Source organism: Odontesthes bonariensis, chromosome 15, assembly GCF_027942865.1.
Source record: "Odontesthes bonariensis isolate fOdoBon6 chromosome 15, fOdoBon6.hap1, whole genome shotgun sequence".
NCBI lineage: Eukaryota > Metazoa > Chordata > Actinopteri > Atheriniformes > Atherinopsidae > Odontesthes > Odontesthes bonariensis.
This window is the reverse complement of record NC_134520.1, coordinates 15,810,379-15,837,011: the sequence shown is the minus strand read 5'-3', so window position 1 is coordinate 15,837,011 and position 26,633 is coordinate 15,810,379. Positions and strand designations below refer to the sequence as shown.

The 26,633-nt window shown below is 41.0% G+C and overlaps 2 protein-coding genes across 2 annotated transcripts; one reads left to right on the top strand and one right to left on the bottom strand.

The window, feature by feature from the left end:
- Positions 1-116: 116 nt before the first annotated feature.
- Positions 117-9,373, bottom strand: crlf1b (cytokine receptor-like factor 1b). The gene is made up of 7 exons (XM_075484537.1): positions 9,316-9,373; positions 7,814-8,092; positions 6,282-6,411; positions 5,960-6,132; positions 3,412-3,569; positions 2,550-2,718; positions 117-328 (listed from the first exon to the last, which is right to left on the bottom strand). The coding sequence occupies exons 1-7, from the start codon at positions 9,371-9,373 to the stop codon at positions 117-119; spliced, it is 1,179 nt and encodes a 392-aa protein (XP_075340652.1).
- A 2,752-nt stretch (positions 9,374-12,125) lies between these two features.
- tmem59l (transmembrane protein 59-like) lies at positions 12,126-25,295 on the top strand. The gene is made up of 8 exons (XM_075485180.1): positions 12,126-12,425; positions 13,669-13,774; positions 14,438-14,532; positions 14,764-14,916; positions 21,830-21,935; positions 22,091-22,205; positions 22,658-22,775; positions 23,590-25,295. Exons 1-8 carry the CDS (start codon positions 12,261-12,263, stop codon positions 23,746-23,748), a joined length of 1,017 nt encoding a protein of 338 aa, XP_075341295.1. The 5' UTR covers positions 12,126-12,260; the 3' UTR covers positions 23,749-25,295.
- Positions 25,296-26,633: the final 1,338 nt, after the last annotated feature.

Below are 26,633 nucleotides of genomic sequence, written 5' to 3'. Positions count from 1 at the left end.
AAATGCTGACCATATGGCAAAACAAAGACAAGGTCAGAAATTCAGCTCAGGATACTGATGGAGCAGCGGTCTGTGTGTGTGTGTGTGTGTGTGTGTGAGGGCAGCTCAGCAGAGACTCAGATAAAAGAGAGATTCTGCTTACCGACCTTGGTGCGCTTTTTGTGCGATTTCTGCAGCCACACCCTCCACTGATCGTATAGTTTGATTGACATGCCACTGCAGCCGTATGCATGTTTGCGGACCCAGCCGAAGAACTGCTTGAGTTCCCCCCGCAGGGTGGAGTTGGGCTCACCGGGCGTAGGATCACAAGAGGCTCTTTGAGGCCGCTCTGTGAGGAGGAAGAGGAAAGAGATGATGACAGTGGTTAGAGATGAGAGGAGGGGAGGCAGGATCGGAGATAAGCATCAAGGTTATAGATAGGACACGAGTGTGTGCAGATTCTACACAGACTGATGATGAACTGAAATGTCAGGATGTAACCGACATGTTTGCATTGTTTGACATTTTTCAAGTGAATTTTTGCTGTTATGGAAATATTTCTATTCTAACTCTTAATTCACAGTAACTTTTCACCCATTAGTTTCTTTTTGCCAAGAGAGACATAAACGAGTGACAAAACGGTTTTCATTTTGCTATGATGAAAAACTCAAATAAATGTAACAAATGTAACATTTTGGCAATAACTTCTTGGTCTTACTGGAAGCCATCCTTGCCAACACTTTCCTCTTAACTTCCCCTCGCAGATTCTCAGTAGGACGGGCCTGGATGCTGGCTGGGCTGCTCCATGTCTGGGTTGTCGCCTTCTATTTCTTTTGCTTTGTTTGGTTTTAGCCATTAAGCTCAATGGCTCTCGTCAATTACTTTCTGAAAGATTCTAACTGCCAATACAGGCGTCATCAGCATCACATGATCTTTCCTATGTCACTTTACTCCAAACTCACCTTCACAGAGATCTTCAGACAGGTCAGACACAGTTACAGGGAGTTATGGGAGAGGGTTGGGTTAAAAATGCCACAGAACACTGCTTGAATAGAAAGAATAATAAACAGGTACAAAGGTACCAGAGCGAGCCACTCACCTAAACTAATGAACCCGGCAAAGAGGGTATTAATCTGAGATTCAATAAATGCATGAAAGATTTGCAACGCAGAAAACACCCAACATTTAGATAAATAGATAAAGAAAGAAAACCTGTCACAGATTCTCCAAACATGAGACAGAAGGTTCTCTGTTCAGATTACACAATCATTTTATGCACAGGCCATCGCTGAAAAATGCTTTGTGATGCAAACATTTCCAACACACCCATGAGATTTCAGCTGTAACTGCAAATAAAGCGGCTCACCACCTATCTTCCCAGGGTAGGCTGCGTTATGACATGTAAATTAACCTGCAAACCTCGACGAGGCCCTGTACAGGTTTAATATCAGCATTAGCATTTTCATTTGTTAGCGTATGGAGTGATGGTAACATTTGGGCTGTTGGATTTTTATTTGTCCAATGAATATTTTCCGCATGAAATATCCAAAACATCAAATCTTTTACGATAGAACGGACATCACGTTTTTTTTTTTTCTCTCAATATCAGTCTCTATCAAAACTTGCTTTCAAACGATATCATAAAGCTCTGTTGAAACATTAAAAGTAATCCGATATCTTAAATTGAGGAAGCCACTAAAGTTTCTCGGCAACACCACGGTGGGTCCTGCATTTATGATGATTTATGCTGCAGAAATGATGTAAACTGTAAAGTGGGCAACGGTTTCTTTGGAACAGACTTGCTTCTCGGTGTAATGTCTTTAACTGTGGAGGTGACATGCCATATTTGGCTTCCTCTGGAGATTGTTGTCCTCTGCCACAATCAATTCTTCATGGCAAACGACAGAGCCCGATAACGACTTCCTGCCTCTGGAGAGTAAATACCGCAAAACCTGTGTAACTCATTATCTGCTCCTCCTGCTCCCAAACCTGCTTCCACTCAAGCTTTACAGGCCTTGTGTGTGCCACAGACTGACAACCAGCTTTTTTAACTTGATCAATCTTTGAAGCAGACGACAAAAATCTATCAAATGTCCCCCTTGGTCTCTGCAGTTCCCTCTAATCCTCTGCTTGAAGATCTCTATCAAGGTATCAGGCCTATTGATGTTTAGTTTCCTCCGGCTCACATGCGGTTTGGATCTCTCTGTGCAGGATGTTGAATCGTGGATAAGGGACATTGTTTTCTGGCTTTAATTGGCAATGAAAGGTTGATTATTAGAAAGGAATGACTGGTCAAGCTTTGTGGGCATCACATATGTTTGGGTAGCGTTTAAAGGCAATTCAAGTCATGTAACAGCCCCAGAAAAGAAAGACTGGGTATTCCTTTGAATAGTTGTCAGCTTTATTTGGCCTATCCAAAGAACACAAAAACAATTCAGTTTGTATTTGTCTTTCTTTAAAATCCTTGCAGCTATTCTCTAAATCTCAGTGAGCGCAAATCCAAACGCATGGGTCTTACTTTGAGAGGTGTTACAAGGATGTTATGGTCCTGTGATTTGTAAAGTACATACTACCGCTTGGCGTGGAGGCAGCAGTCGGGTGGCTCCAGTCACTCCAGATGCCGGGTTTCCTGGAGCCAAAGATCCCCACTGGGCTGCACCTCACCTGGACAAAATAGACAGTCCCAGGTTTGAGGCCTGCCAGCCGACACGACGTCAGATTTCCAACATCATCCACGAGCTGAGAGAAGGAGCAAAACGACACGTAACAGAGAAGTCACGAATCATAAAGCACAGCGACTTCAGATGAACAGACATTTGCTGGAAATGTTTAAAAATGAATTTCAACACACAAGGTTTAGATATTTCCATAAAACATTAACATCAAATTCATTTTGTGGAAAGAGGTTCCAAAAATTTTTTGCACAGTTCCATATAAATGATTCTGTGTGTAGCACAGATTAAATGCATATTACTTGATATAAATACTTTTGCTGACTTTGTTCCACCATCATCTTGGACGTTATTCGCTAAATCCTCCTATTCAAATAAATAATCCAGTCCACAATCCACCGACATGCTCCTTGTATGTACACTGTTAAGAAATAATAAGATGCTTTGGGTCAAAAATATCAAAGAGGCCATTTGAAAGACTAGCAGTTTCAGAAAGCTAAAAGCTCTTAGGGATCAAAGCCAGGTACCTAAATGTACCAGCCATAAATCCTAAGGGTCAAGGCTTTTATGCAAGAGAAAGATTTGATTGGAATGAAGGCAAAAGCAGGAAAGAGGTTTTTGTTTATTGTTTGACAGATTTGCCAAAACTGCAGCTTAAACCGCCGCCACAGAGGTTTTACAGCTACAGAGGTAGCGTGTGTGTGTGTGTGTGTGTGTGTGTGTGTGTGTCGGCAACCTTGCGTGCTGGTGTTTGGACCACCTTCCAGTCAGCTCTGTCTTCTAGTCTGTAGCGTATCTGATATTTGGCCAGAAACAGAATGTCCTTGAGCTCGGGGGGGCTGGCCCAGCGGACTGTCAGCTGGTCCTCGAAGTCGCCAACACGACTCACCTGCACGTTGGCAGGAGGGTCGGTCGTCACTGCATGGACAAGGACAAGCATTAAAAAGCTGCTTAATATTTGACCTACAGTATATAGAAGTCTGCGGGACAACTGAGGAGAGATTAATCCCACAGGGAATATGACACAGGGGGCAGGCAAATACAATATCATATAATTTTCCTTAAATGCTTCGAACATACAAGTTTGCCTTCCTGATAAACCAACTTCTGCTTTCTGAAAACACTGAAAAAAATAAAGAGGTCATGCAAAAGACAGGGATTTATACAGTCATCTGAATCTTCCAGCAATGATAGAAAGTGTATAAATCCCTTGTCATATTGTGTTTTTTGAGGATCATCTTCCACTGTTCAGGTGGCTGATAGACTTGGGTTCAGGTCAGTCTGTACTTCCTGTGAGAGCATGCTGTACCTCAGTCGTCATTAAATGAAACATCCACCTACTGCTATAAAGCGGCTCAAGCGCTCTGAATGAGAGAAACACGGAGGGGAAGATTAAAGGGATAGTTGAATGATAGACAAAGGAAGGACCTTATTAAATGTCTCGTAAAAGTGCATCCTGTTAACCTCCGGCTTGACACATCCGTCGCTGCCTTCACTGCTGACATGCAACACTGCTTATCAGGTGACGCACCTTCCGTGTTTCAGTCAGGAAAGAGGGACATTAATACAGAAAAATGACTCTCCGAGCTACAGTTTCTGCTTGTGTTGCAGTGTGATGCATCATATATAAGTCATGGTACAGCCTTATAACACTCACAGCCTCCAAACGATCTGTTATTTAACAGGGATTTATCAAAGAGAGAGGACGTTCAGTTACGGGTTAACAATGCTTTCACTAAGTGGCGTTCACCAGAGGCCATGAGGCTTCACTGACACATGTGGGCGGGACAAATTGCAATGTATAGCTGGCTTTTTTCAAACGTCAACGACTAAAATTTGAGAAACCCGAGAAGCCATTAATGGAGAAGCATCTACTGTGCGGGTACATTTTTACAACAAAACAAATGTTAGAGAGCAGCGCCCTAAAACCAAGAAGGGAGGAGGAAATAGCAGAGGAAAAATGAAGAATAAGAAAACGTTTGGCTCTTTACAATTAAAAAAAAAAAGTATCCCACAATGTTTCAATTGGACCTTTTTTTTTTGTATTCAAAAGAAGAAAAAAAAAAGCTAAATGTTGTGGGATGCCATGAGGGATATATCCATGAAACTACTGAAGGTTGTTCTCATTTACAATTGTAATCTAAATTACTGAGCAGCTTTAAATGTTCAAAACGACTATAAATGCATGTTGCAAATTTATCACTATACTGGGACTTCGGTTTGGAACGTTTCACCAAGATTTCTGTCAGATACTGACACCCAATATATACCCAATATACCCAATAATACAGGTCAAAATACACAATTTTGCTCATTAAAGAATTCTACCACAAAAATAAAGACATTCAGGAAACATTTCCTCTGCACTAATACCTACAAACTATCAAGTATCATAATATGTGCAGAAATAATGCAGAAATGTTCACATTTCTAAAATAGATCAATGAAATTCTTGCTTCATAAAGGCTAAATAGATGCATTTCAACAATCATCTTCAAATATGGATGGAAAAATAAGAAAATGTACCCGGTAAATATCACAGTGAAACTTTTCTTCTCCAGTCAATTTTGAGAAAATTGTCATTTACAAAAAACATAAAATTCCATGTATGTGCTGATTCGCTCAGATGTGAAGAGAAGACATTTTTGAATAAAATCCAAAACGTTTATTTCACACTTTGATCTTTCCTCAGCTTCACTGGAAGACTTCAATATGGTTTTTGGCTGTAGTACCTCACCATATCATATACAAACCCCTATTTCACCATAACTGCAAAAGATATTCCAAATTGAAGCTGACTTCTTTTCCCCCAAACATGCTCACTAAATTTGATTTAATTCAAATTCTATCTTTGCTTTTCCATATGTAAGTATGAGGTCGTGTCTGTTTTGGGGCAGATTCTGTGACAGTTTATGTCTCTAAACTTTGTCTATTCGATATTTACGACGTGAGCAAATATTCATTAGAGAATTACTCATTTATATGTTCAAACATGAAATTTCAAAACACCTGAAATACAGGATAATTATTGTTAGAAATCAACTCTAAATGAGCAGCTCGTTTTCACCATTAAATTACATAAAGATGTTCAATTTTACATGTCTTCAATCTATCCTTCAGAAATACACCAAACTGTGCTCTTTACAATACGTTTCTAAGTATAAATTTTGAACGTGCTCAATAATTCAGACGTAGAAATTCAGACCATTTGTCAAAGTGGCCGTAAGCTAACGATTTCTCCATCATGTCGATTTACCTTTCACCAGAAAAAAGAAGTTCATTGGTAAATCTGAGATGTTCTTACGTACCCACATCGAGGATGTCCAGGGAGGTGACGTCTGAGGTAGCAGAGCCCAGCTGATTGGTGGCCTCCACCCAGATCTCATATGGGGTAAAGAGGGCAATGTTGCTGGGGATGTAGCAGGAGTAATCCTGCTTCACTGTGCTGTAATTTTCACACTCCTTTTCACTCCCGTGCCACCTGAACACAAAAGCAGACAGACGAGTTTTAAAAGCTTTCACTCAAACACCCAAAAAAATAGCCTCCGAATGCAGAATGTGTCGCAGGAGATAAACTGTATGCATCGCAGACATTTTCATGCTACATGTCGTCTGGGAGGTGGCGCTCACCTCAGTTTATACTTGAGGGTGTATTTGGTTTGGATGTGGGTCTCACCCTTCCCACCCAGGCTCCACTTGCAGCTCAAATCCTTGGTGTTGTGGGACCAACATGTTAAATTGACTGGTTTTTCTGGAGGCACTGGAGAAAAGATTACTTAAAACATGGGAGGACTTATCCAAACTAATGCGAAACCAATAAGCAAAATGTAATTTTCAACTGAGACACGTTCATTTTGGACATTTAAAAGAGGAGAAATGGCACAGTTTAAAGTCTGTCCGTCAGAAAATTAAACGTGAAGATATTAACTGCGTCAAAAAAAATCTACCACCTAATTTTAGGGCTGTGTATTCAGTCAGTTTTTCTCTGCTGAAAAGACTGCCTTCATTAAATCTTACATTTGGATTTAGATTTTAAATTTTTTTTCTTTCTAATTTACCGATTTCCAGATTTGGACTTATCCTGTACGGTGGCCTCTGTGAAAAGGTGAGTAGTGGAATACTTTCAATCCAAAAGGACTAAAGTTCACAACTAAATATTTTTTTAACACGTCTTAAGCAAGATTAGTAAGTAAAACTTTGTTCAATTTAAGAGTGACCAACAAAAAATAGAAAAAATTCAGCCACATTAAGAGGTTTGGATGACTTGTCAGAGGTTTATTTTCGGCACCACTCGAGCTGCTTTTGCCTAAGATTAAGAGCTTTGGCTTTGGTTTGGATAAATTCCTCATTAGGATAAACTCCAGTTCCATAGACCACACAGTGCATCATCCAGCTGAGTCTTTAAGATAAATTGTAAATAAGTTTGTCAAAAGCATTTATCAAAACTTTAATAACCAATGATCCATTCATGCTCTTTCTTTAACATAGTAAATATACTTTACGTATATATCTTTTCAATAGCTTTTTAGCCACTATGAGTCAAGGTGTTTTTGATTTTAAAAAGAAAATCTTAAAAGAACATAATGAAAATAAAATGTCCCCAACTGATACCAGTAAAGTCTGGAAGTATCCGTCACACTATCTGTGAAAAAAAGTGAAAGATGGCAAGAGGACAGCTTCTACACGATGACGATGATCCTAAAAAATACACCTCAAAATCCACAATAGACCACCCCAAGAGACGTAAGTTAAAAGTTAAAAGTTATCCACAGTCCCCCTATCTGAACATGACTGAAAATCTGTGGGTAGACTTCGAGAGAGCAACAAGTGCAAGACAACTGAATAATCTCACAGGAGAAGAAGACTTTTACAGGAAGAATGGATGAAAAATCCTCAAACAAGAACTGAGAGACTGTTTAACTCAACAGAAAAAGTACTAGAAGCTGAGATACTTTCCAAAGATAACTTTTCATTGGCAGATGCAGAAAGTAATGACTGTTGATTCTGCTAAATTAATATTTAGCACATGCTGTTGATGTTAAAAGCTCATCCTGCACGTACACTGATCGGTGCATCATACGTCCTCTTTTCTACTTTTTTTCATCAAACGATATACACATTAACACCTCAAAACAGGATAAAAATGATGAGGCTCCACATACTTCCCACGTAGAGACAAGAACCAGCCAGGATGCTTCCATCTGCTCCGTGACACACCAGGTTGTCTCCAGACTGCTGCCAGGATCCATTGAGGCTGTGAAGGGTGACGCTCAGAACGCTGGAGGACACCATGCTGTAGGTACTGCTAGACAGACGCAGCCCGTTCAGGGTCCAGTACAATGTGCTGGCGTGGAGGCTGAGCTCAGAGCTGAGTGTGCACGTGGCTGTCAGACTGGAGCCAATGCGCAGAACGGGATCCTGGGGGGCTATCACGGCGATATCTGGGTGATTGACACACAGAAGACAGCTTTTTAAGAAGAGCTGGTTTAAAAATGGTACATTCTCCTCAAAGCATGCTTTACTTACCTTTTTTTTTTTTAATTATTGTTGATAGCTTGCAAAAATGTTCATGTTTTCATAGGATTTTATTGTTAATACTTCTGTCTTTCAAATGCATCTCAAATTTAACATATCTTTTCCTGCTGTTCTTGAAAAACTTCACATTCTCGAGAGCTGGAAAATCCAGGAAGTTTGCAGGGACTTCCAGCTCCCTGTAAAAGCTGTGAACCGCACAGCGCCTGAGGTGGAACTGCATCTTTTTTAAGAACAAGTCATTAGAGCCAAAATTTCAGGCTAACCATATGAAAATTGTTTGTGTGTGTATCAGTGTTTTTGTCTCAGGGAGCGCAGCAGCAGCACGGCACCACAACAAAGCAGCAGCTAAGCACATATTTATGACCCCATAATGAAGTGGATTTATGAAGCCTCAGTAGGAGAACTCAGAAAGGTCACCCCGGTTTGTCAATAAAATCCTTGAATGTTTTTCCATGCTGCGACCCCTCTGAGGCAAAAAGTTTGCCCTAATGATTGATGCCCATGAAAATCCCTTCGCTGTGTCTTCAGACTTGTACACATTACAGTATTTGGGGTTTTATTGGCCACGCTACAGGTGGGTGGCAGGTCAACTCTCCAACATGTCTCATCGTACTTTTTCCAACCTCCGCAGATTTAGCAGCATTTAATGTGAAAAAGTATTGTGTATTGGTGAGTAATTTGGATCGTAAGTATGAAAAATACAGAGGTCATTTCTTGGTCCTATGATAATAAATCTGCATTCTGACAACTTCAGACGTTTTCCATGCAACAGTGCTCATGAACGCTATTCAAATTGATCTCACCAGATACTTCACAACCACCTCTAACAGGCCTTGTTCTTTATGTAGTTCACCATGAGGTACAAAGTCACTCCTAAAGATTACATATAGATTTATTTGAGTCTGAAATTACACAGTTAGGCTATAATTCATTGTGTTTTAAAGGATAAAAGTTGACTACAGTGTGAAATACCCTATTTTTCCTCTCAATATTGTCAGCGAGGCCTCTTTAAGAATTTGACATCATATTAAGAACAACTGTGCGCATCACATCCTCTGCTGTCCACAGCAACAGAAACAGGGTGAAGTACAGAAGGTTGTCCATCAGTCTGTTAAAGTTATGTACTTACGTGTCAAGGAGAACAGCACAGGTGGGACAAGGAGGAGCAAAAACATGAAGACAAACATAGTTTTTGATCTTGTTTTCCTTCTTTTTCCTATTGCTGTCCTTTTATAGTTTCCAAATTGGACAGCAGACACAGAGACGTAAAGCTGAAGGACCTCCGAAGCTTCACAGATTCTAACAAATGTTGAAGCTTCCGTGAAAGAGCGAGCTGGCTGCAGGCGGTCTGAGGAAACACGAGTTTCACCTCGTTGTGATTCCAGTGAGTCTCTGCAGCAGCTACAACTCTCAGGTTCATACTGTTTTGCTCCTCCCTTGTTTTCCCACACAGTCACAAGTCATTAGTGTTCCCCAGCTGGTCCCCTCCCAAATACACACACACACACACACACAGAACACACCCACGCCCACAAAGCAAGACACACTTCGGGCACAACATTTTATTCTCTGTGCTTTCGGGATTCTTAACCGAAGGTAAGCTGCTTTAAATGTAGTGATGACACATTTGATAAAACCTGCAGGATCAATGCAATTACAGGCCCACTGTTTACAAAAAGTGTATTTTCTACCCAAATAGATGCTCCATGCATAGTCTGAATTGAATCAAGTTGTGCTCTGTTAGTGCTTCACAACTTGTGAACCATTTAAAGTTTTCCATATTTGTAATCAATCTGAATGAGCACATCATTAGATTACAGTACCAGTCGATAAAGAGAGGCCATTTATGAAAATGAGACAAAATGTCATTGATTTATTAAGGAAAATGAGTCTATTTGTAAAAAGCAAACGTGTTGAAACATTAGTTCTGAGTTAATTTTGTCAGCTTCAAATAAACATTTAAGGTAACGGTTGATCATCCTGCACATCAGCTTTAGGGAGTTTAAGTTAATTCCTTCGTACAGTACAGCTCTCACTCTGAGATGTTGGTGGATTTTCCCCACATGAACCTCTTGGTCCAGGTCCTTCCAAGTCATTTCTATTGGATTCAGTGCAGGATTTTGACTCTATCATTCCAAAGCATGAACTTTGTGTTGCTTTAATCATTCTCTGGCGAACAGCTGGAGTTTTTAGGGTCGTTGTCTAGCTGCATGACCCATTTTTGGTTGAGATTTAGTTCCTAGGCAGATGCCTTGAGAAATCCCTTTAGAATTTACTGTTAAGATTCAGAAATTGTTGTTCCAACAATTGTAATATGCTGTCCTGACCACAGATTCAGCCGAACAGGCCCCAACCATGATACTACCACCACTGTGTGTGAAGGTCCTACCCTCGTATGGAGGGATTTCCTTTCTCCATTTTCTCATGGTGAGACACGACAGGCAAAATGTGTTTAAATCACCATGGAACTTTCCCACGATATAATTTACATTTATACGTATAAACAGATAAATCATCTAATTAAGTATTTTCTAATTTAGGCTGAAAGAAGACTGTTGCTTGAAAAATATGTTGTTATGTACCACAAGACACTTTAAACCAACATATTTTACTGTCTCATTGATGCACTTTGTACTTTTCTAACCCTCTGGCTTGTCCACATGACGATGGCAGCAAGGCAGCACTGTTCTTTTAGGTGAGAATCTTCTCTTGTTATGGACACCAATGTTTGGGGTATTTCTGATGACACGTGAAAAATCAATTGCATTCAGTGTTAGAGGGGCCATTAGTTACACAGAGGTTACACTGTGCTCCTGTGGGACACTTTGTGCTTGGTTGGCCGTTCCTGGGGAGCATAACAATGGCCTTGAATATCCACTTTTTGAAAACAGTTTGTCAGACCGTGAACTGGTGGAGACTCTCTGTAGAGAGGGATTCTGTCATCTTTTCCAGTCTGATCGGCATCAGAAACCTTTTCGAATATCATTAAAAAACCTCCGCATGAGGATAACAAACGTGTTGTGAGGATCACACCTCTGCAAATCCTTGTTCCTCAAATGTAATGCAATGCCCACACACTCACACCTAGCTGTCATTTTACTGATTGAAAACACATGATTTCACCTTCAAATCAACCCTAGTCCTTCAGACTTTCATTTTGCCACTCATATGTAGATTTTCCTCACCAGAGAAATTACTGCTTGAAATATTGTTGTTACATTTATATAATTGGGTTAGATGTTCTCTGAGGACTGTAAAAATCTGTTTTGGGTCAAGTTTAGTCGGAAACGTTGAGATTTCTTAGAAACTTGAAAGCACCAAGATGGTTTCATTTGACTTGAGTATTTTCATTGGGCTAGCACAACAATACTTTTTCTTTATAGGTTACTACCTTCTTCTCTTTTCTTGAATTTTTGTTTAGTTTGTTTACAGTAGTAAAACCGTGAATCCTGTAGTTTTACAGAAGTAAAAAAATCTGACCATTCTAAGAAAGACTAAATTATCCCACGAGATGGTTTCAATATAATGTGCACATTATACCATCATGTTAAATAATCACTTTTTAAACATTTGCTGACCTTTTAAGCACAGAATACACTCCGAGCTCACTCTAAATGAAGTTTTCACAAGGTTATTTTCCCTCTGGATCATTTTTTCTCCTCTGCTGAAGCCCACACTTGTTTCAGCAGGATCTTTACACCATCTGATAATTGTAACTTTAATAATTCATGGGCTGTCAGTGCTGCAACAAACGGCCCATCTGCCCGCGCCGCGCAGCACATCTGCCACCCGCAGTTTGGCCTTTTTCAACTGTCTCCCAACATTTTTATGAAAGACATCAGTGCCAAAGTCTGCTCTGCAGTGAAGGCTCCTCTGCAGGTTGAGTTCGAAGAGGAGAAGGCGCGTGCGTGATGATGATGATGCGCGTGACGCACGCCTTGAGAAGAGGCAGATCAGCCGAGCGGCAGACAGGACCTGAGTTGAGGCAGCAGCATCCGCACCAGCAGCGCCACCACAAAGGGAGCGCAGTGCAGGTTGAAGCTCGACTCTCCGCTCCTCTCTTCAGGGTTTCAGATGCTCCGGTTCGGCGGCAGGATGTGCGGCTTCTCGGCCTTGCTCTCGGTGCTCCTTGCCGGGCTCGTAGCGGCGTCCTCGGATCTCTTTGACAACCAACTGGGCGACATCAATTACTGCAAAAAGCAGTGCCAGCTTACCATCAAAAACAAAAGCCCCGCTAAAGTAAGTTATTCCTTTTTGCTGGAAGGTAGGCTGGTTTTTTTTTTGTTGTTGTTGCAGAAAACGCATTATTGGACGTCGTCATGCTGCTGTAGCTTATCACCAACTAAATAAAAATGTTCGCAGTCGTTTGTTTTTTGGCATGAATAAGAGTCGGTTTTGAGGTAAACGTTTTAAAAATAAACATGTTAGGATTCGTGCGTAACGACGCGCTGGTTTCGATTTTTCGCTGCATCTCCTTGGACGCTACGGCGCACAATTAGGCCGAAAAGATGCAGCTCATTTTGGTCTGCACCTCAAGGGCTAGCCCGAGATGTGAGCTGCGTTCCAGCTTGTCCAGGGGTGTACCTGCTGAACACTGCGCCAGTGATTGGCATTTTCTCAGTTTGCAGGCGTAATGGAGGATCAAGAGGAGCAGTGAGACTCTTTCTGAAACGTTTAATGACGGTTTACGCGACATCCTCCCGCTCAGACAAGGCCAGACTGGAGCAGAACTGGAGATAATGGTTGAACATGTCTGTGACTTTCTGTGGTTTAGAGCGTTGCCTAGTTTTGCAGTCTCGGGTTTCTTTTATTGCCAGCACCTCCTCCTGCCCCCCCTCCTCCCCCTCCTCTGCTGCCTTCAGGTGTGGTTCAGACATCCCGCAAGGCAGCAGGAGCAGAACTGCAAAGCGGATCTCAGTCCCCTGCTTGACTGTGATAGAAAACAAGGAGCTTCTGTATATATGTCGAGTTTTTGGGCTGAACGTGGTAAACGAAACACACCCGAAATGTAATGGCAATCACCTCGTGGTTTTGGGTTGAACGTCCCATTCTTAGCTTTGCTGCTTGTGTACCATCAACGAAACGCAGAGGAGATGATGAAAAGACCGCAATAAAGCGTCCGTGGTGGCGGTCAGGCAGCCTCTTTGTCTCTCCGGCTCTCATCAGAGGGCGCTGTTTTCCTGTTTTGCAAAGAAATTGAGACATGATGTAAGGAAGCAAAGTCATGTGCGTCCTCCTTTTCCCACCACCACAGTTCAAAACAACTTGCTCATTATCGTCGGTTTTATTTGACAGGGGCAAAAAGCCTCTTTGTAACCGTTTGTGACAGGCCGTAATATGACAGCTGCACCGTGTTATTAAGATATGCCATGACCCATCTATGTCATATTTACAAACAAGGTTATGGGGAGTTTATCCAAGACTTCTGAAGACATCTCTAATTTTGTACCCCCCTTCTCCCCTCTCTCTGGCTGGCTGGTAGGACTCCATAATGAATGCCTGTCACCGCGGCTGTCGCCTCTACTCCATCTGTCAGTTTGTCAATGGAAACGCGGGCTTTAATACCAGCAGGGAGGAGTGCCAGGGAGGTGAGTCAGTCTGTCTGTTGGACTGTTTGTTTCAATGAGTTTTGCGGAATTACACTTCAAAGCGGAAGCTGCTGAGGCATTGGGACACTATTAAATTGTTGTGGTAAAATAAAATGAAAGGGATTTTATTTTTGTGGATGAAAGGTTTTCTTGACAAAAGCAATTTGCAGCTCCATCAGATTATATTCGCAGGGGCTTCCAGGACCAAAGGAGACTGACATCAAAGTGCTGAACACCTCAGCTCCGGTAAAGATTGCAGTGTTTCCTGAAAGCAGGCAGGCTCAGTGGGTATTTTCTGGGCGTTAGACGCTATTTGCCCTGTTTGAACTGCTATATTGGAAATCAATGATGTGATTTGCCTTCCAGACAGCAGGTGCCCATTTGGCCCTCCGTTTCAATAACGACAATGTGGATTGAATTGGCTCTGCAGGGGACAGCAGATGCAGCATCTCCCTAGCAACTTCATCTTTTGCCCATATCCGTTTTTCTTTTTTCCATTCTGTCTTTAACCAAGCTAGCTGTAGAGCCCCACGCTTTACTCTCTTTCATGCTCATTCTTTCTCTTTTTATTCCTTCAACTGAACTGCCTCTTCTCCACCTTTTTTCTCCTCACTTTTTTTTTTATGTAAAGCTTCACAACTGTCCCCCTCTCTGTCTCTGTAGCCTGCCAAGAGGCATACATGAAGCTGCTGGAGCAGGAGGCCTGCTGCACCGGCTGTGCCAGCCAACCTTCTGAACCTGAGATCAAGAGGAGGAAGGTGAGGAAAGCCACTCTGCGCTCCATGAATTCACACACAAGCATAAACACACACACGCACACACTTCTGCAAACATCCAAAAGGTGAATGATGCTATAAGGCAAATTATGACACAAAGATGGTTTAAATATTGATTTTTTAGTAACACCAGCGTGTGCACATGCAGGAGCGCGTCCAAACACAAGTCAGTGCTTTCACGTGCAATAGCATGAGCGGCTCTCTATTTTGCAGCTGAGGGCCATGACTCTGCGCCCAAAACCCCCGTCTGTGATGGAGGCTGTATCCAGCTGGTGCAATGACATTGTCAGCTCTGCGCAGAGCTTCATCTCCTCCACCTGGACCTTCTACCTGCAGGCTGACGATGGCAAGGTCGTGGTTTTCCAGGTAAGACCCAACCAAGGCTGGATCCACATTTCTATGGTTTCATTTTGAAACAGAATTTTAAAACTATTATGTCTGATTTGAAACAATTTTACCGAAACAGTCGTTTCTAACTCGGTGAATATGATGTGCTTTTAACATAAGCAGAAGATGATTAACATAAAAAAATAAAAAAAACACAGACATCAAAGGGAGGAAAACGGCACATATCATGGTAAAGTATTTGGCCAGCATGGCTACTGGAACAGCTTCAATGCACCTTTACATTTGATTCTTCAAATATTTGGATCTCTGTTGGAGGAAGGGGTATTTTGTCTTTTCATGATGGAGTGGAGAGCACTTACTAACATGTCGGTCTAAAGATATCACATGTAACAAAAAAAAAAAAAAAGGTGACTGTGAAGCCATCAACATATCATTCACACGCATCAAATTATTCATTGACTCATCTTGTCCTGTGGGGTGCAATCATGAGATAGATCCCCTCAGAGGATCTTTGTGTTGATTTTCTTTAAGGGGACAAGGGAACCTAAACTATGCTGGAACGTCTTTGTCAACTACAAACAACAAATAATGAAATGTTAAACTTGTCAGACACTGTTCTGAAAGGCTTTCACGAAAAGGAAAGTTTTAAGAGGGGATTTGAAAGTAGCTGGAGACTTGGTGCCCGAGTTCAGTGGGCAGAGAGTTCCATTATGCGGGAGCTCTAATAGCTCAAGCCTGAGATGTGGGAATAATCAGCAGGGTTCTCTTTGTGGGATCTCACTGTTCTGGAGTGCACATACCTGGTCAATAAGTCTGAAATGTATTTAGAGGCCAGGTCGTTAAAGGCTTTCAAAGTGAACAGCATGGTTTTAAAATCTATACAAAATTTTACCAGGGAGCACAGGAGGAGATGTGTCCAGGCCTCTTTGTTCCAGTAACATTTGTGGCTGTAATGGTTTGCACCAACTGGATACGATAGAGGAAACTCTGTCTGAAACCATAGTGTGGTGCTGACTGGGCAATGGTAGATAAAACCACACAGAACCGTTTAGCAATTTACCAGTTTAAAGTAAAATATTCCTCCTAGAATCCCAACTGTACTTATGATAGAATTTGACAGACTTTAAAGGTTAGCACCAATAGATCTGATGGCATTAAGGAGACTAAACAGAATGAGCTCCAATTTATTAACACTGAATAAGGTTCGGCTATGACATCAGAAAAATAAGTTGTGAGAGTTACTCTAGCAGTGCAAACAACTCCACCGTCCCATAAGGATGCTCTCTGAGAACTGCGTTGCAGACAGCAGCAGCATTTCAGAGAGAGAGAGAGAGAGAGAAAGGTCCACTCATTGGTCCATTAAGAATCATATGCTCTGCAAGATTGTCTGCATTTAAGGCTTTTATTGTATTTTGTTAGCTCATGTCATCTCATCAATCTGAGTATTGCTCTTTGGATACAAGTTCCCTATTGAAAAATGTCCCTCATAGGTGATTTTATCTAGCATAATCCTAACCAATAAAACCTACCGTGATTTTTACACATCATTTGTTTTTAATTGGGGGTTAAAAGCAAGCCAGCAGACCCCGATAGATTGTTTGATGGGGTAACGTCTGCTTCCTGTGTAAAATTGTGAAATATCATCTTGACTATATGGTGCTCTGGAGCTTGGGCCCGTGCCAAAGGATATCAATGCCCATTTCAGAGTCGGTGCATCTGTGCAGGTTGAGTGAGCAAGGGCACACAGCGGGTGGGGAAGATGTGGCTGAATGCTGGGAACGACAAATTCTTTTTATTTTTCCTTTTTTTTTTCTACACCACTTTAATTGTTTAAAGATGTCCTCTTAAATTATGTCACATTCCTCACTGCCGTGAATTTTTGATAACCATGGAAGGGCCAACTGTGGTGAACCACCCTGCAAGATTCAAGAGAATAGATTGCTAAAAATAAATGTTTGGATGTGACAAACAGACATTTAGAAGTCAATTCTGGAAGTTGAGAAGATGGACTTGAAGAGGGTGACACATAACGGTGGTATACAGCTATAAAGTTTAGCTGAAAGGCTGTTGGAGTGGGAAATGGCTGATCATTTTAGCACAGATCCAGAACTTGTTCCCATTGGCAGCTTTTTGTGATCTTTCATGAGCTACGTCGCCTATTTCACAGAAAAATGTACACATTTATCCTGTTATGTAAACTCTTCACATTTTTTAGTGTTGAAAAGTAAATAGACTGTAGGTTAATGTAGATTTTCCAGAAAGTGAGGCTTTTTGGATGTTTTTAGGAATATTTAGCAAAAGTCAACACCAAAAACCACCTATACATTAAAGTTATAAAAAGATTTGATCACTTTAGCCATCAGGCTACCCACTCATATCCTCCAAAGTCAAAACCTGACCCAAAACCTTTATCTACGTCAAGGGTTTTTCTGTTTGGATAAGTGACTTTGATGGCAATTTTAGCAACATAATTAAAGGGTTCAGTAGGAAATGATAGTATTTATGCACCCAAACCTATACACAACCACTTCTGTATGAAAGAAAAGTCTCTTATATGAGGAAATTCACTGTTGGGTATAAAAATCTGTGTGAAACTGTGCTGTAATGTTCCACATCATACAGTGCAATGCATCAAGCTAAAAACATGAAATTAGAAACATTTCTTCTGGACGTGGTGATGGATGTTTGCTCTTTTGTGGTAGTGACATGCAGACTGTGGCAGCGAGGGGGAGCCAGCCTCAGCGGGGCTGTGAGGAGAGTGTCAGGCCTGTGTTTAGTGGGAAGCTGGCAAGCCGCCACCAACTTGACAGATTGACTCACTGAGTGTTAAAACAACAGAAAAAGTCCAACTAACTTGAGGGACAGCAGCGGGGGGGGGGACTTGCCAGCACTGGCTGAAATACAAATTGCACGGATATCCAAAAAGAGCTGACAGTCCACATGCATCCATCTCTTTGGGTGATGTAATGTTTTGAAAATAAATGTGCTTCTTCAAGCATCTTTAAAACAAGTTGGAGGGTACCAGTGATCAGTCGGTGGCAGTAGTTTATGGGGATGGTGTGAGTCACTTACTTTTAGGTCACAATTGAGAACCTTATTGAGGGTAAAACCTGTAATTTTAAAGGAAAACCTTCTCATCTTGGTCCATTACATGACTCCATGACGGTGTCTGCAGCAAAAGTGAATAGATTAAAGATTTCTAACAGCTCCTGCACAGCAAATTGACCTTTGTGCACAGCCTAATGTAAGAGATATCTATGTATATATACCTATGACCTATATGTATATCTTATTTAAAGGAATTGATGGAAGGGCACCACCAGGAGTGGAGCCTGTGGCTTAATTTGACTCAACACGGGAAAACTCGCCCGGACACGGAAAGGATTGACAGATTGATTGTTGGTGATTACATCAGGGATTCTCCAATAAATTAATTAAAAAGGAGACATATTCTTCCCCTTTTTCACAAGTTGACTCGATTATACTGAGGCCTTAATAAAACGTCTGTGACATGCTTTGGTCAAAATAACGATACAGTACAGCAACTCCTTTCTCATCCATTAATTTTACATTTCTGTTCCATTTGGCCATTTTAGGGCATGGAGTGATCCACTCTGCCACTCTCTTCCTCAAGATCGGCCTCTTTTGAGATCTGTAGTACTTAATAACCCCAGGAGCACGTTATTATGGTGTGAGAGTGCAGACCGCTCACCCAACTGATAGAAAAATACTTAACTGCCAATTTTTTTTTCTCAAATACTTACCACTAGCCTTGCCTGCAGTTCATCCATGGACAGCTGGTAGGAAACTGGTACCACTTTTAGATACTTCTCATCACAATTCATGTGTTGAACTGGCCCAAGTTGTTAAAACATGCCCCGCTGAATTCAACATCTCTCCATTTCTGTGTTTTGTTTACATTTTTTGCAGCTAACTTTAAGAACTGTGTTCGTTTGGTTGCTACTGAAGCTGTAATGGTGGTGCAATCAGTGAAAAATGGGGAAATTGGGGAATTGGGGAACCGTTCGTACGCACAGATTTGTTCTCAAATCGTCCGTACGAGTGATTTAAGAGAATTTGCGCATTCACCAATCTTTTCGTATTTTATGTTTTCTTTGAGGTACGAACAGAATTTACGAGTGATCCAGACCTGTCGTAGGAGTTTCGTAAAATAGTTCGCTGTTATTCAAATCAAGTTTGCTTGACTAATGGATTATATATTTAATTACTTTGAAGAAAACATAAATAAATATACATTATACCCCATAATTATGCTGACATTATTTTGTTTGACTTAAATTGTACACTAATTGAAGGTTCATTTGAATCTGTAACGGGAAGCGCAGCGGCTGTCTTGCTACTTTTGGATGCCTTAGTGCGTCAGGCTCTTGGAAGAGACCGTGTGGAGACAGACGAATGGCTGATATCGCGATTAAGATTTCCAAGGACTGTGCTGCTACAAATATGCAGCTTGCTAGAGCCACGACTCCAGAGAAAAACACGCCAATCAAACCCAATTCCACCACACGTCCTCACCACCCTTGGATTTTTGGCCACTGGAACCTTTCAGAGGGAGATTGGGGACTGATCGGGTGTGTCCCAGTCCTCTGTGAGTCGTGCGCTCTTCTTGGTCATCAAAACTCTCATCAGTTTATCACCCATGGTACATCAAATTCCCATACACCGCTGTCCAACAAGTACAAATTAAGAGGGACTTTCATCCCGTGGCTGGACTGCCAAACATAATTGGAGCACGAGACACATACGCATCAAAGCACCCGTGCTGTCGTGGAGCGCACTGAGCTGAAGCCCAGGTGGGTGTGTCTCGATACCTCGTTCATGGCGCAATATTGCCATGAACGAGGGTCTCCACCTGAACCAGCCCAGGCACACCAGAAGGTGTGGTGCCAGAAGACACCCCTCATGGACCACCCCATCAAAGTGCCATCATGAGGCAACAACTGATTGCACGGCTTTAGTTGCAGTCATCGAGCGCCTGCCCAGGGCGAGACGTTTTTTTTAAGCCATTTTGATATCAAACCATTTATTTCTTTATTTCGGTGACACGGTATTAACAGCACTCGTAATTGCTTCCCATTTCTTGGCTTTAGCAGGTCCCGTAATTCCACTGCTGACACTGGTAAAAATGACAGATTTTCCTTTCTGGATCTCTGGAAGCAGAACTTCAGTCTCAGAGCCCCTAAAGTTGTTCTTTTTGCGCCTTGATGTCATTCTCATGACTCAACACTTCCTGGCACAGGAGAGAGGAAGCACAGCCTTATGTGGTATCATTTTGGGCGTGGAGTATGCAAATCTACTATCCTCGTGCACGTGAACTTAGATACGCACGAGTGTGATTCATCATTTATGCAGGTCGTTTACACACTTTTTCTGAAGTTAAGAGCGTTTGTTGAATCTGACGTGCCGTGTTCGTACGAGACCTTCTTACGAAAAAAGTGAGAGAAATTTAGAATAAAAATACGAAAATGTTCTTGCATGAGGCCCATTGGCTTTAAAAAAAAATTAAGACAAAAAATAGCTATTCTATGTCAGCTCTCCTTGATAGGGAAATATAAGTTCAAAAGTTTTAACCAAGGCACTGATATTATTGGCAATTTTTATTTTTTTTTAAGTGAACTACAGTATAAAACTAATGGTGAGGTTTGGTGTTAACAACAAAACGAGAAGCTGTTAAAGCTGGCCAGAGATGACAAGAAAATGGACGGAAGACCCTGTAAAGTGACACAAGTTTCCCTGCAAATCTGAACGACTCACCAAATTAAACATTTTTTTAAATATAAGGGGTCCAAAACAAAATGTCAGGGTTGTGCTTTTTTTGTTAGTTCATAGTGACTTCCCACAACCAAATATAGCCTATAATGTTGCCTGGTTAGCTTTGGTTTAGTTTGGCTAAAAAGATGGTTCAAATGTCAAATCTGATGGAGACACGAGAGGTTATTAAAGATGCAAACGTAATGAAGCTCACAAACGGTTTAACAGGGACATTGTGTGAGATCAGTTCATTGAAGAGCTGGTGTGCTGTAATCAGATTCGATAACAACCCATTTTATTTATTTACTTTTTATTTGTTCAGTCTGAAAGTTGGATCATTTCAGTCTGCAGCACATGAGAATTCAACACCCTCACATCTACTCTCTCTACATTTTACACTGATGCTACATCTGGTTTCAATGCATTCAGTCAGTTCTCACTCTGGGTAATAAGCTCAGCTGTGTCATAACTTTTTCATTTAGTGGATTTAAGGTGTTTTGGGAAGCAAACTAACCAACCATAGCTCTCATAAAGTACAAAATGAAACCGAGAGGAACCCACATTCCAGCATCATATTGAATGACATTGCAAGAAATTTCAAAGCCACGTAAGTACCAGAATCAATGAATACTTGGGAGGATGACGCTACTGCAATGGGATATGCTTCACTCTTCGAAAATAGGTGCGAGTGTGTGTTGTTTTTGCTGACTGCAGCTGCTGTTGTTGTGGAAGGAGGGTCAGCAGTGGGGGGGGGGGGGGGGAAATCCTATTTTAATTAGTTCTCTGGATGAACCAGAAACACTGCACATATTTTACACACAGTGATGACAGGCTCTGTGATTGGTTGTTATCAGCTGGATATCTTGTTTTAAATAAGTCCAGTAAGTGATGGTTGATATGAAAAAATACCGTGGCACTATTTAAAGTCTGGGATCAGAAATCCAACCGATACAATGGGTGATACAAAAGGCTTAAAATGCATTAATATTAAATGTCCCTTGAGTGGTGTGCTGAAAAAGTTGTTTTTCTTTTTGCTTGCTTTTTAAAAAGAAATTAACTTAAATACTATTTAATGGGGGGGTGGGAATGACTGAAATGTGACCCCCAACTTAGAAATTGACACTTTCTTAAAGTTTTTTTTTTTTTTACTGCTCCTCAGAGCCAGCCAGAGATGGAGTACACTGTGCCTGAGCTGCAGGCTCCTCGATCCAACGTAGCGGACAAACCCTGGCCTCAAGTCCACTCTCACACCCAGAGACCCCACGGTTAGAGTTTGCCCATTTGCAAAATCAGATTTATTATGTCACGCATTGCTTGACTTGTACAGCATCCTACTGCAATATTCCATCACTGTGCTCCTGATCAAATTTGCATTGAAATGATTTGTAACTTTATTTAATTTTTTCCACCCATGTGGCAGGTGTGAGGGGACATGGCGACAAAGGAGCCACCAAAGCTGCAGGCAAAGGGAAGCACCCCATCCAGCACACAGAGGATCCCACAGCTGAGCACGACTTCCTGGGCTGCATGTCAAGGTCAGCAACCATTTGAGAAAATCAAAGCATTAAATGACTCTAGCAGAGTGTTGGTCATAATGTAAACTTATATTACTGCCAACCATTTTCTAAAAGGAAAATGTCTTGGCAGATGAAATCTAATTTATCGCCATGAAAATAAGATGGATGTGGACATGATTATGACTGAGATTATCCTCCTCCTTTTTTTTTTTTTTTTGTCTCATGAAACCAAATTCAGTTTTACACCTTAGTCTGAGCAGTAGAAAAAAAAAAGGAAATAAATCTACTTTTGCGCGAATTGTTTAAGACATGCAAATACACCAGATATTTTTGGCACGCTCATCAGTTATAATAATAACTATTATAACAATGATAATAATACAAGATGGTGGCTTTATTGCAACATTTCCAGCTCTCCTCATTCTGACTCCAGTTCCCCTCTGTTCCCCTCCTGGTCTTTTGTTCTCCAGACGTTCGGGCCTCCCACGGTGGATTTTAGCTGCTTGTCTCTTCCTGTCCATCATGGTCATGCTGTGGCTCAGCTGTGCCAGCCTCGTCACCGCACCGGAGCAGCATATCAAGACGCAGGTACACATTCAGGATAAAATGACTCCGTTTCGTCTCCTGCTGTACTTGCCTGCTCTGTGTGGGGAATTGCACCTGTGGTTTCTGATTGTTTTTATCCTGGATGTGCACCCATATGGAGCACTCCAAAATGACACCAATCCATACCTGAACAGGAAAAAACGTTTTCAATCTGAACACGGCAGTGATTCTCAAGAGGCAGATAATATCCGATTCTTATCTGCTTTTCCAATCCACAGCAGCTAGAATGCTGTATTATGTTTTTTTTTCCTTTCAGGGGATTTAATCCCCTCGCAGCCTTCTGAGGTGTATTTTATCTGCAATCATTTCAGTCACCTGCTCTGTCAAATATTTGTTAAGCCGTATGTTATTTTTGTGATAACCTTGTTTAAAGCTTATCCTACCAAGCTGTAGCTAAATAACCACACGCGTCTTCTGCTGTGGTGAATTTCTTAACGGTTACTGTATTTCGCAATAGTCTAAGGTTAATTTATGGGTTGCGCAACAGAAATCGTCATCAGCTCATCAACAGATCATCATCAGATCCCTTAAAAAATATTACACAGAAAATCACTGAAGCTGTCTACTCCCATCAATCCTCATCAAAGACTCTTGGTTACCAGGGCAACAGATGTGCACTTCTGCCTCTTTCTAAGAGGTCTAAGAAGGGATTTTTGAATAACCACAGTTCACAAAGTTACGACCGAAAGTGTCTATGAAACCATGTGAAACTTGAAATGTTTGCAAAGTTGAGGTGACGTATTGTCAGTTTGTGTAAATGACCATGTGCCATTGTTTTTTTTGTTTTTTTTCTCAGCTGAGTATTAATGGAGATAAAGAGTTTCTGGAGCATGTCCACAAGGTCAACCCATACCATCTGAGTCCAATGATCGCTGTCACCATGAAGCAATCGGAGGAGATTCAAGAAGCAGGGCCGCTGCCGGTCAAAGTTGACCTCAACAAAACGTGTGTCTAGTAAAGAGGAATTGAAGAGCTGCCGTTACCCTTGGTAACCGTGTCTAAACTATGTGGCGAGTCGGTGACACAAACGCATCACGCCCCTCAATCAGTCATCAGAATTTTTACAAATTCCAAAAAAGCATGGCACCCTTCTGTCATTTTTAGATGTTCAACATCTTTTGAATTAGTTGCACATGTCAGGCAAGTCATTTCCTTGTACAGTTCAGATTTCTGCAAGTACATCCTCGGCTCGTCATTAATGATCCGCCTGCTCGTTGCTTATTGATTAGCCGTTGTCACAGAGCCACACACCAGACAAGCAGAGATGATAGATTACAGCTGAGAGCTCTCCTGTCATTTTTTTTTTTTTTCTTTTTTCACGTCTGCTTTGAACAGATGCTGAGACTCATGTTAGATTTAATTTTCCTCGTTCTCACAGTGAGTTAGGTTAGAGTTAATTAAAGCAGCTCAGTCGGAGCGCAGAGATAAAAGAAGTCAGAGAAAGGAAAGGGAAATGAATGATTGGAGAGCAAAATACTTGACGGCGCAGTAGGAAACAAATACTCTAACTCATAGTTTATGATATGTTTTACATAATCAGTGTTATGAGTTCTTTGGAAGTAATGCCCACACAAATGGCCCAGAAATTGAAAGCGATCTTCTTTTTGACGGAGTTCTCAGGTGAGTAATCCTCAACAGAGAAACAAAAACTAAATTAGCGTCTCTTGTAATCTAATTCCTGTGTGTTTGCATGTATCTGACGCTGCACTCGTTCATCTGTGGAGAACATATTCAAACAACTGGAACTGGGCGTGCTGTTTGAGAATGAGCGAAGCTAAAACCCTTACATGGAGGGAGACATGCTGGAGGAAGTTGCACCTATTGCTATTATATTGTTATTATGATTATGAACATTATCTTATGGCTCTTATATCACTTAGAGTTTGTAGCTGTTACATGTGCCATGTGCTTTCTAATAGCTGACTATTTTGTATGTCCTAGGAGCACATACTGAAGGATAACCCCTGTAATAATGTGTAATGCAAAGCTTTTAACATAGACCTTTTGTTATTGGACTAAGTTGCACAGTCTTAGAGAAGATCTTCTGTTTTCCTCTCAGTGCTTTTGGTGTCCTGTAATGCTCTCTTTTAACCCAGGCTATGTAGACGATAAACCGCGCATGCAAGTGATTTTTAAAAAAAAAATTTAAATTTTTAATTATGTTTTTTTTTTTAGTTTTGATAGTTAATCCCAACCGCACACCATGCCAGTATGGCACAGCTCTACTATAGACTTGTGATTTTTCTTTTTTTGATCTGTTCAAATGTTCAGTAAACATTGAATAGAATGTGTATTGATGAATGATAGCATCGTCATGATTTACAGGGAGGATTCTTGATTTAAAAGCCATCCAATCAATATATGTACTGGTTCAAGCTGAGGGTATCTCTAAAAGGGCGATGACGTACATTTCAAACTGTATTCTTTCCTTTTTATCTGTTTATTTTCAGTTAAATGATACGTACAACATGATGAAATAAAGTGTTTCCATTGTAAATAAGAGATGCAAGTGCTGATTTGTTTCCTTTTTTATCAGTTAAAGAAATATTTAGAATATACAGCTGATTCATATGGTACAGCATAGACTTTAGTGTGTTGGTGCGCGTGTGTGCACGTGAAACCTGCTTGTTTGAGAATAAAGACAATATATATGAACTTAAAGTTTGAATGGACACCAAAAGATTAATTCAAAATAGGCTACAAGAGTTGTACATGGAGAAGAATACAGATGCCATAACTGGGGAAGTAACTACATAAACACCAATATTGGACTGCTGAACATGTTACAAAAATGTGAGTAAAGACATGCTGCTTTCACAGCTTCCTCTCTTGCACAAAAGCTTTCCACGAGAATCTGGGCTCTGGCTGCAAAGATTTGCTGCTGGACTGGCACACAAAGACCCAGCTTCTAGTTCATCCAGGTGGAGTTTAATGGGGTGGAAACCAGGGCTCTGAGCAAGCAAATGAAAGTTCATCTGCCTCGGGCTGAAGCAAAGCAAAGCAGTTTCTATTGACTTTGTCATATGTAAAGGGCTATTGCTTAAAACATAGGGCAATCTTGCATCAACTTAAAGCGCCACTGTTTAAAATGTGACTGTACGTTGCAACAATACAATCGCCTGTCTTTGGAACGCCTTCATTCAATCACAATTTGACTTTAAATTAAATGAAACTCATTTAGCTCCAAAAACTACAATCAGCACTATCGATTTAAAAGGGCGTAAAAAGTCATTTAAGTCTCACCAGTGAGATGTTTCTCTCCCGAATTCTTTCTCCAACAGTTTGTCAAAATGACATCCTTTTGTGCAGTAAGTTATTTAATCCACTGGATGGCAGCAAAGTTTAAGACGTTCAATGAGGGGTTTATTATAGCCCTGTATTCTGTGTGGTAAACTGGCCCCTGTTTACAGCTCAGCTACACCTTAAGAAGAAATATTTTGTGATATTCAGTGTTTATGCGTCAGAGGAAAGAGTCTTTATTCCATTCTTATCGGTGAACTCTCATTAGAAACTACATTAACAGTTTCTAAATGTGATGAAAGAAATGAACAAAAAAAAACAAAAAAAAACCACAACAGATGATGATCAAGTGAGCACAAAAAAGCAGCCTTTTTTTTAATTTACCCCATTGGGGGATGAATAAAGTATTTTTCTATTCTATTTCTATTCTATTCTTTTCTTTCTGGTTTTTGGCTGCAGGAGACAAAAATGTGCAATGAAGCTCTTGGGCAGTTTGAGAAATCTACAGATACTAAATCTTCCAGTGCTTCTAATGCACTCTAGATTAAAAACCTAACCTGATATTTATGCATGGAGTAAAGAAAAAAGGGGAGACAGATG